Below are 12,024 nucleotides of genomic sequence, written 5' to 3'. Positions count from 1 at the left end.
TGAGACAACTCATTTTACCCCTAAAAACCCTGGTGTCTTATTTTTTGAGAGCAATTCTCAACATCTCACAGAAAGCCTATTAAAAGCCTCACTGTGCTGGAAGCTGTACACTCTAAGCCAGAGGTCTCCAATCTTTTGGGCACCAGGGACCAGTTCCTTGGAGAGAGGTTTTTACGCAGACTAGAGGGTGCATGGTTTTGTGTGCTGCCTGCATCCCACGAATGGGGCTTTGCTTGTTTGTTTGGACCGGTTGCTGGCATGCCGCAGCCCGGTACCGGTCCAGGGACTGGGGACCCCTGCTCTAATCCAGATGATCACTCAGCCCAAAATAGCAATAGCAAGAGCACTTAGACTTATATATTGCTTCATGGTGCTTTACAGCCCTCTCTAAGCAGATTACAGAGTCAGCATATTGCCCGCAACAATCTGGGTCCTCATTTTACAGACCTCAGAAGGATGGAAGACTGAGTCAACCTTGAGCCAGTGAAAATCGAACTATTGGCACTCAGAAGAATTAGCCTGCAATATAGCATTCTAACCACTGCGCCACCACAGCTTACAAAAATTCACTCACAAAAGGTATGTGAATTAATTTCCTAAAAATAAAGGAAGGAGTAACTATATTTACTTTATAAAAGGCCCTGAGTTATTTTCCTCATCCAGTGTACATAACATGATCCCAGTATAGTGTATTGGTTGGTAGCCTAGATGCTGTATGCTGTGGCAACTGCTTTTGGACACTCTGAAATTAAGCATCACAAAAATAAACGGAAGACTTGGGTTTATATTCACAGGCAATATAACTGCCTTTTATAACGATCTAGTTAACTGCAAAAATATACTGTTATAAAAACATATTAGCAAATTGTTTGTTTTAGGGAATGCATGTACTACAAAACTGGAAAATCGATTAAATCATGTCCTAACACTATTAAACTGTTTATTTTCTTGTTGACAATTAAATCAAGATTTAAATCTTAACCAATATCTTCCACACAAAAAAGAACAAGTTGTTAATTAATGGAACCTATTTGATAAATATTACAATCTGTTTCTGAATTATGTAATGATTTAGGTTCATATGATTTTAATGATATACATATCTTCAGGAAACAGAAACATTCACTTTTATTTTGGTTTTATGAAAATTTCCATTCAATAGCACTCATTTTCTGCAGATATTCATATGTCAGTAGAAATCTTTTCCACTGTTTGGTGAGAATTACCTATTTTTTATTTCAATTGTAGCTCTTAGCAGACCATCAAATAGCCAGTGAATACAAAAGTAGCACACATTTTTTGGCTCTTAGCTATAATCTGGTACTTATTATCCTCCTAATCAAAATGGAAAGAAAGGAGGATTTTACTTTGTAATAAATATGAATATATAACTGTGCTTATACTATTAATTCTTCATAATTTATACTATCTCAGATCTCCTGATCAAATACTTCAACAAAATAAACAATAACATGAAATCCAAATTCAATAGAACTTATATGTAGATATGTAGGCGTAAAATTATATTATTTGGTCAGCTACATAGACTAACTGATACTTTTTAGGAAATATATGAATAACATTGTAAAAAAATTAATATTTATGAGAATGAGTACCAATTTTTAAATCCATCTGAATATAATAGTTCAGAGCCAATATTATAATAAAATAAATTTAAACAGAATATAATCAACAACAACCCAGACATCTTTGTAAGATTTCTGAGGGTCAAAATTTCTTTTCAAAAGTAGTTATTTCCAAATGATAGTCAATGCTAAATTAGCAAACATCATGATTTTTTTGTCCCTAGATAATTAGTTTCATAGAAAGCAACTAAAATAATCCAAAGGAAGAAATTGATCAATGAATACTATATGATTTTTTTTACTAATCCATACTAGTTTTGTTGTTGCTGCTACTGCTATTGATAAAAAAAAGCAAGATGCAGAACTTTCATCACATATGGCAAGTTTTAAATAAATATATTTTGGATTTTAAAAAAAATAAAATAAAACTTTACAGAATAGCAGCTGCTTCCCCCTCCCCCCCCCAAGAGTCATAATTCATGGGGAATCTGCTTTCTTTCCTCTCAACTTTCATTCCTCTCCAGTAAATGCTGGGAAAGGGGGGGAGGAAGGGAAGAGGCAATTTTAATCTCCAACTTCAATGTATAAAATCAAAGCACTAATAAAATATATACTCTGCACTTATGTAGAACATAATTTATCTGAGGAAACAAATGAATTTTTTTAAAAAAAAACTTACCAAACGCTTGGAAAATTCTTTATTTTCCGAAAGGAATCCATATCCTGGGTGAACCTTAAAAAAATAGAAGACAAAATTAAGTTTTCTAATGCCAGGCATGCAGAACCTTAAATTGCACAATGTACATTCACCTTTTACTTTATATAAGAGGAATTTATTCTGCTGAATCATTTCTTTTGAAATTCATTGTGACAAAACATCTAATTGAAATATTTGCACTAATTACATTTTTTAAAAACCCTCAATTCATCTACTATATCTAGCACTTTCAGGCCCTATATAGATAGGTGGCACATTTAAAAAAATAAGCAAAAAGTGTATCAATTTACCTAAAATTACATAATAAAGCAGGTCACCCAACATTACATGATCTGTGTGACATAGTTCCAGGTCACACATTTCTGATTTAATACTCTGTATTTAAGTGTGTACACTTAATTATATAGAGAAGACCTAACATATTATTCTAGATACACCAAATATGGATTGACCTAGTTGAAAATCATAACCTTCAAAGAGATATAGAAATAGATATTTGACAAGTTTTCTATTTTATTTTCACTTAATTAAACTATCCCCATAATTTGTTACATTTCTTCCAACATAACATTTTCCACAACATTCAAGTCTGTAATATTCTCTATTTTACCAAGTTTATATAGTCTGTTTTTCTCTCCAAATCATTTTCCTAACTGTTGTGTCTCCCAAGTTCAGGGCTATACCATCAGTATTAATGCAAAGTTTCACTTCAAAGAAAACAGAATATAAAATCAGTAGACTGAGATAAAATGTTAACATGCCCCTACACCAAAATAATGAATATATTGTGCAAAATTCTATACTACAAATAACACTTCATATAATTACCAAATACAGCAAGGTGAAAAAATAATCAGCTTCATAATTTGAATCATACGTAAATGCACAACTAAGAAAATATATGCAGTGAACTAAAGATGAAAGCCTGAACTATTTTTATCTCTATTAAGTCTTCTTAACTAACAATGTAAACATCTGCAGTGTCTGTTGGTTAATTAATGTTGTTTGCTATTTTTCCACCCCCTCCCCCTTTGCAAATGCACCATACTGAAACATTTATTTCAAAAGAAATGATAATGCTAATTGAGCCACTCCAGGGTAATTGCTGGTGTTGGCCGACTCCCATCCCTCACATTTTATTTAAAGATGCTTTTGCATTCAGCAGTTCTGAAGACCACATTTGCATTCAATGATGCAATAACAGCCCTAAAAGTATGTTGTTGTAAAATTTTGAATCTAGTCCTAATTCAGCAGAAGAAAATAGATGGAACTAGTATGAACACTGATCTACTCCAATACATTTCATCAGTAACACAATACATTTAAAAATAATATCTGGATGCACCATGTATTTCCATGCAAGCGTTTGCCACACGCACATTCTCATATAAGCGAGACCATTAAAAAGTTTGAAAATAAACCTATTGTAAAAATAAAATCTCACACTATTGTAAGGAAGATCCAAAAAAGAAGCTATGGCACAGAAAGGGTTAGTGCTCTAAACTAATTGGGATTTTTTTCCCTAGCAAATTTGGAAATGAACTGAAGCTGCTCCCTGGTGTGAAAGCTGAATCCAGCAGCCACCTGCAGGATCAGCGACCGGCACTGCCAGATGCTACAAAGCCTTTGATTTCCAGTAGCAATTTCGGCCACATTTAACTCATGTGACATGAACTAAACTGAAATAGCATATTCAATCATTCTTCCCCTCACTTTTTTTTAATCTTTAAATACAAACTCTAGTGTCCTTGCTTTCTATATATGAAACAGCTGCAGAGGAGAGATTCATTCAGACTCACAGCTTGGGCCTGCGTTTTTTTAATGGCTTCCATGATAGCATCCATGTTGAGGTAGCCTTTACTAGTGGGAGCTGGGCCAACACAGACTGCTTCATCGGCCATTTTCACGTGGACCTGAAAAGAAAAAATGACTACATTTTAATATACATGTGCCAGCCAATGTTTACTTCTATTTCCCTCAGCTATTAATGTTTAAGGAACAAAAACTGACATAAACGGCATATGAATACATTGTGTAGAATAGATTATATACATATATAAATCCCAGCACTCAAAATCAGACATAAAAGAGAAGGATACAGATCTAGGTAATGAAGACAGGTACACACAGTGCAAATAAGGATAGACAACAATAAATTTTACTTTATACTGAAGCACAAACATAAGTGATATTTAGAGAAATAATACACAAATACAAATCTGAACATAGTACACTGATCATCTATATGTAAATTCAGAGTCTAAAACCACTTTGTTAAATATAACAGTCTAATATCTTACTACTTAACAACAAACATTCACGGCTGGTTCCATCTAAGCAGACTCCCCAGGAAGTTGGTGATAATTAGAGTGAACTGAATGAAGGGATGCAGTGGTGTTCCTGCACAGCATCAGGTCAACTCCATGCCCAAATTAAAGCATATGATAAAGAGTTCAATATCACTACACATGAACCAGAAAATCTTGGGATTTTTTTTAAGCAACCTTAGATTTCCAAATTCATTCTGATCTTTTTTGATGTATATTGTCAACTATTGCAAATCTGAGCAATAAGCAATAGCTAAATAAAGTTTCAGAATCACTTTTGAAAAATGCATGTTCTAAAACAGTTTATTTGTTTTGTATTTTAAAGACACTTCCTTGATCTTTTTAAAAAAATGCTCAGAAAGCATCTGCCATTGTAATAATTAGAAATGGAAAAAAAGTCTTCCATTACTTTATTAAATAAATACTTTAAAATATTAGATAATATTCAATGAAGCATTGCAACATAAGTTATTTTCATTTTTTTTTCATTTATACTCTATGACAGAGCTAAATGTAAGATAGCAATGGGAGTTAAAATTATATTTAGCAGCAAATTTTTTTGATGAATTTAATTAAATTTGTAATAAGCAACAACATCCAAATGTCACACATTAGTATTATAGAAGCAAAAGAAAATTTAAAGATTTGAACACTAAACCTAGTGTTTGTTCTTATCAAAAGATATCTAAATAGCTACTGAATTTAAATATAATTTTGATGTTACAGTACTGCAATATTCAAGTTCCTTAGTAACTCAAATCAGTGATGGATGCAAATTTTAGGATACAGTATATTCTGCATAAGGTTTGTAAAATGCTATCCTTAACAAATAAGTAATTTTTCATTACAATGTGAGATATATATGAATTATATAAATATGATTTTTTCTGATTTCTCTGAAATTAGTGTGCAGCTTTATTTCAAAAGAGCACATAAAGTTTTGTAATTTTTCTCATCTTAGTTAAAAAGTGGTAAATGATGCTTTAACTTCATACTTGTCAATATTTTTAAAAATGGATATATTCTTAATTATTAAAAAATTTAAGAAACTTCAGAAATGCAAATAACTTCAATATGCATTTCAATACAAAAGCTTAGGAGAATTTTCCCACTATTTTTTTAAATGGCCCACTGACAACGATACCATTCAAAAAGCAACATAAATGCTATAATGTTTGTGGGAAGTCCACTGCGGTTCCTTGTACCATTTTTGACTGCTGTGAAATGATTATTTTATTCTGAAATCAAAAGTGATCCTATATACATCTCAATTCTGTTATATTTACTCCAACAAATAATAGACATATTTCAGAATCAATTACTTCCCTTCTATTTCACAAGTAAACTCTATAGTTAGCCCTTCCCTTACAGAGAGGTGGAGGAGGAAGAGGGGGAGGAGGAGGGGGGGAAGGGGAGGAGGAGAAGGAGGAGGGGAAGGGGGAGGGAGAGAAAACAAATATTTTGCTAGTGTTTTTACACTTTGGAATTAAAATTTAAAACTCTGTCTTTCTACACTGTGCTAGTTCAAAACAACACAGAATTACTTTAAGCAAAAAAAGGACAATATATATTTTATAATACAATAAAATTGCAGATAGCAGCCAATAAGGATAATAAATGTATCAGTAAAGTTATGGGACCAGTAAACAAACAAAGTCAGGCAAATGGAGAAAAGGGTTCCATTACTTTATTAAATAAACAATATTTAAAAATATTAGATAATATTCAATGAAGCACTTGCAACATACTTATTTTCATTTTTTTAATTTATAGTCTATGACAGAAATAAGTGTAAGATAATAATGGAAGTTAAAATTATATTTAGCATCAAGCTGTTTTGATGAATTTAAATTTGTAAGAAGCAACAACATCCAAATGTCAGACATCTGGAAGTATTAAAGAAGTAAAAGAAAATTTAAAGACTTGAACACTAAAATTAGTGTTTATTCTTAACCAAAAATATTTAAAAAGCTACTGAACGTAAATATAAATTTTGATATTACAGTTTATTATGTCACGGTATTGCAATATTCAAGTTCCATGAATAAACAAGACACACCACTCTGTGAAAGCCATTCCATCATCTAGGCACCACAGTCCCCCATCCTCCCACTGTTTCCTTTTTTTTCCCCACCTACTGGGACAACACAAAAGCCCCTGAAATTAACAACCTTCAAACAACACTCAAGCAAAGGAAAAACTTTGGGAAGAAGCAATATCAAAAAGACTCCAATTAATCAGGAAGAAAAAAAGCCAAAGATAGCATCCTTAACAAACATATTCACAAAACTGGAACAAAATTAACATATGATTCCTTTAACTTTAATGAGCCATGGTCGCGCAGTGGTTAGAATGTGGTATTGCAGGCTAATTCTGCCGACTGCCAGCAGTTCGATCCTGACTGGCTCAACATTGACTCAGCCTTCCATCCTTCGGAGATTGGTAAAATGAGGACCCAGATTGTTGGGGGCAATATGCCAACTCTGTAAACCACTTAGAGGAGGCTGTAAAACATTGTGAAGCTGTATATATGTCTAAGTGATATTGCTTTTGCTTTTAACTAGTCGTAAACCACAGCCTGGTCATATTTTGTTGAAGTTTATGTATTATTTCTAAGGGAAGTCCCAATGAAGAAATCCAATATGGAAGTAACAATTCTCAAATAGCTATGAATAAATCAGACAAAAATGAACTAACAGATGAACTGGGATATCAAATTAAGTTAGTTGGAAACACTCTTGACTATTATTCCAATCTGTAAATCCAAACTGATACTGTTGCTTCTAAACAATTACAACTCTACCAAGGCCAAGTTGAATATGATTTACAAGTTGATCAGAGATCTCAAATGATAATATTTATTTTTAGATGGATTGAGTATCAGTTTGTTTAAGCTAAACTCCCTAATTCATGCTGTCTCTGCAGGATCAGGTTATAGAAAGAAGCGGTGGTGGGATTCAAATATGAGAACAATCGGTTCTCTGTGTGGATGCAGCTTCCAGAAGTCCATTCTGGGCCTGGGCAACAAAAAAATGGCTACCGGTTCTGCAGAAGTGGTAGCGAACTGGCTGAATCTCACCACCGGAAAGAAGACAAAATATTTACAGCAACCTCCAAATTTAATCTCAGAAGTCAGCACAGAAGTTAGATGAGGAAGAATGAAAATAGAAAAAGGTCATCCAGTGAACTTTATGATGGGTCATTGGTTTAGTTTTCTCAAATTATCAACATTATAACCAGTAAAATACAGAGAATATTTTAAATCTAATAGCACTAACCAGCATTTCATGGCAGAAAATCTTCAGAAAGACTTGCAAACAGCAGAAATTAGATCATTAGATATATATTAGGATGCCAATATAACACTGATTTTCTTATTTTTGGGCGTTTAGAATATACTGATAAGAAAAGCAAGGGAAGAGAATACAGTTCTACACACACAAATATTTTATTTAAATAAGTTTAGATAATAAGGTAAGAAAAGGAAGAAATGCATACAAAATACATAGTGAGAAAAAAAAATTCCTTTCCTTGGAAATAGTTGAAAGCATGTCATTCCAATAGCAAAATATTATTTACTTATCTAGAATATTTGTAAGTTGCCTTTGCAGTTGTCCATAAAAGCTGACAAATACATAACTAATATGGAATGCAAGATGGAATTTTACTAATGCTGTATTTTTCAGTGAGGAAAATTCCTTTCAACACACTTTAGCATTATTCAAATAAGGCAATTTCTGTTTTAATTTATTTAATTTATTTTAATTCATTTAAGTTACTATCCTTAAGTATATACATAGATAAATACAATCCAAGGAAGTCAACAAATGACATGGTAAACTGACTCATATATATATAAACAACAATAGAAGAATAGCAGCAATGTTAACAGTCCTGGTAACTCAACTGAGAGTTCTGGTAAATCAAAATTTAACTGTTATAGAAAAAAATCAAATGTAGCTCCATAGTTCCCAACATTACTTCGATACAGAGTCTACACAGAAACCACTGGATAATTTACAGATTCTCAAAGCAAAAACTGTATCAGAAGAAGACAATAACAAGTCATATCCATCCTGTAGCTAAGATTACAGGATGTATTGTATTCAACTCATAAATATTTTTAGTTTTTAAAGTAAATTCATTCATTATCTTCTGTAAGAGTTGAGTAAAATGTTAAGTATAAACTACTCCAAGCTGGAAATTTGAAGTTGTGCAAATCCATCTAATTTCACTGTGCTTATCTATATCAATCTACACACACACACACACACACACACACACACACACCAAAAAGAAAACAAAATCTGATCAGCTGCTTGTTTCAGATAGCCAGAGCTACCTGCCTTTACTATTTTAAATAACTATTTTTACACTTTAATTAGTTGATTTTTTTCCATTTGATAGACACTTCTTACATGACTCTAAATGCCTAATTAAAAAGAAACCCAGCACAAAGATCCATCAGGAGAAATGAATGCTTGGGTCACCCACTGTTCCAGTTATGCAGAGTAGACTAACCCTTGGCACATTCAGGTCTTAAAGCAATGATTCCGACAACATTGCACCACACAACCAGTCTTCATTGCAACCTACTTTCACTTTTTATTCCTTTGTTCTTTTTCCAACATCAAAGGCATCAGTTCTGTATGCATTATTCGATAAGCCTATATTGAACATCAGCTGAAATCTTTCAGGATAGAAACCTCATCAACCTAGCTATCTTTATAGCTCACATCAACATTATAGAACAATGAAGGATTCCTCACCATAAAGTAGATATAATTAATTTATTCAATGAGCATTCTACGCCACAGAAGACAAACCACAATTAACTCATCCCATAAAATGAAGTTAAGGTTGCTTCTCACTCTTAAATACATCAAGGCACAGCAAAGTCTTGAATTAAAACTCAATTTAATGCAATTTACCTTGAAATCCACTGACTCAGCCATTAATTACATAAAGACGTGGCATTGCCAAGCCTTGGTCAGAATACAAATCTAAACAGATTTAGTCATGCAGTGTTCAATACCAGACAATAATGTTGAAATCAAATAGCACTAATAAAGGTGATAGTTCAGAAGAATAGCAGTGAGGATTTAAAAGTGCTTAATGTTTGTATTAAGATTTAAAAAATAGTCTCAGCTCTACTAATAAAGCAAGCTGAAACTCCCATATTTTCTAAACGGATATATTGGAATAGGCTTTCTCCTTGAGGTGTACCTCACATTGCAATTAAAAGAAACTGAACAGACTACTTTCAGACTGAACAGACCTTGGGATACCTGCTTGCATATTACAGGGACTGTAAACTCCCCTGAACTCTAAACATTTCATAAATGTTTTTCTATGTAAGTATAAATTCCAGTTGCAATCCAACAGCTGCAAAGAGAAATCTGATTACTGCACAAATAGTGCACACATTCAGTATTTTTATGCAATGCTTTTTCAAATCTTTAATGATCATTCCTTCTTCAGAACATCACACTATGGCATCATGAACAAACTGTTCTTGAAGGATATGACTAACAACCTCAAGACTGCAAGTATTAACATGGGGAAGCTGCCCAACAATAATATCATGAACAGCTTTACAGAATTATATCAATAAGAGGCATGTCTCCTGATCCCAAGAAGCTTATCACAATAATTTCAAAAGAGAAAGTTAATAAAAAGTAGTGGAAAAACATTAACAAATGATGTAAGAAATTACAGTATCAGCACGGGAAACATATAACATCAGCCTGCACTCAGATTGAAATTAAAAGCACATGCCATACAATTGTATTGTATACAATTTAAGGAAAACCTACAGAAAAAAATACATACACAGTGTGAGATTATCATGACACATTACATCCTTCAGGTAGTTTATTCCCAGCCTCAATAAATAATATTGAGCTTTGCTGTTTTCCTAACTTCAAAGAAGAGTTTCTAAAATTATATATCCATTACGCCCTGGAGACTCCAACATCAGTAAAGTTAAATAGGAACTCCTGTCAATAAAAAATAAATTAAGATCAAAAGATAAAACCATTCATATTACCAAGAAAAAGTAGTGTATTATGCTAGGGAAACCCTTTGTAATGGGTAAAAAGTATTAATTGCCTAAATTTGCCTGAATAGCTCTCCTACTCTTTGTTGTGTGCCTATAGAAAGAAGAGAGCAGAATGCTTTGTGTTATACAAGGAGACACACACACATACTTCAGTTTGAGAGATTCCAAGACCACAGTTCCTCTTAAAAGAGATGAAAAGAAGTAGCTTTACTGGAGGGAATCTAACCCATCAATCTATAAGGGAGGACTGACATTGCCTTGCTCCCTGGCAAGGCAGAACTACTGTGGAGCTCTTGGAGAACTCCCAAATACCATATACTAAATCTGGATTTTACAGGTTAATCAAAGTGTATATTACACAAAACCATGCCTCTTATTTATAATCACTAATTACAAGACATAAACACCCATCTAATATATGCACACTCTGTAATGGCCATGCATTGTTTGTGCAAGGGATATAGATAATTTGCTTCCAATCACCCTGGAATTAGCCATTTCCCTCTCCTCATGATAGGATTTAGTTGATGTTTGTGTGAACTTTTATCCTAAAAGAGGCATGCTGGATCAGTAGCTAATTTTCACATAAACATTGCCTTGTAAGCACTTCCACAAATTACAAGGGATTAAAAGAATTCAGAGTTGTGGCAACACAGTGAGCTTAAACTGTTACACCAAAGACACAAGACAAGTCTATCAGGCTTTCCAATGGATGGAATCCCACAATTCCAGGGCATTTGCTATCATAAAGCTCACTAGTTCTTTTAAGGCAACAAAATACAGAAGAATGCTGGTGAACTTCGACTTTCCTGGGACTTAGCTAGTATGGCCAATAACAAGGAATGAGAGAAGCTCTTCTTCAATTAGATTTTAATGACTATATGCTGCCCACCCTTATCTTAGGTATGCAGATAATTAGAGGCCCAAAGACAACTTTTTAACCAAAGATAGGAAATTTTCTGCAGACATTTTTTCCTCTTAGTTCATTTACACTGAAATGCAATTTCATAATTTTGTGAAAAATTGTGACTTCATTTTAGAGCATTTTCTGAAAACTATATTTATAGCAATAATTTTAAATTTTGGCTTTCATTTATACATTTATTTACAGTCATCATCAAATAAAATTCTACAGATAGAAGCATAATAAAAACTAAATAAATACCAACATAGACATAACCATCAAATGGCATTCACCAATCTGATAGTTTTCAAAACTTAAGAATGATTCTACCTTGACACCTTTTGAAAACAATGCCAGGATTGATATCAATCTAACCTCCAACAGAAGACAGGTAAGGCTGACAACCAACAAACATGTGCACAAGCCCC

The 12,024-nt window shown here is 33.1% G+C and overlaps 1 protein-coding gene across 1 annotated transcript in view; it reads right to left on the bottom strand.

Moving 5' to 3' along the window:
• Positions 1–12,024, bottom strand: part of PCCA (propionyl-CoA carboxylase subunit alpha) — a gene marked incomplete at its 5' end in the record, with an annotated part of 233,369 nt that overhangs the window by 191,475 nt on the left and 29,870 nt on the right. The window contains 2 exons of the mRNA XM_081326398.1: positions 2,266–2,319; positions 4,104–4,217. Of these exons, the coding sequence (XP_081182524.1) occupies positions 2,266–2,319; positions 4,104–4,217 (168 nt within the window). The remainder of the gene's footprint in view (positions 1–2,265; positions 2,320–4,103; positions 4,218–12,024) is intronic.

Source organism: Vipera berus (genome assembly GCF_964194415.1).
Source record: "Vipera berus genome assembly, chromosome: 4".
Classification (NCBI taxonomy): Eukaryota; Metazoa; Chordata; class Lepidosauria; order Squamata; family Viperidae; genus Vipera; species Vipera berus.
The sequence above is the reverse complement of the archived record's forward strand: the minus strand, read 5'-3'. Positions and strand labels throughout refer to the sequence as shown.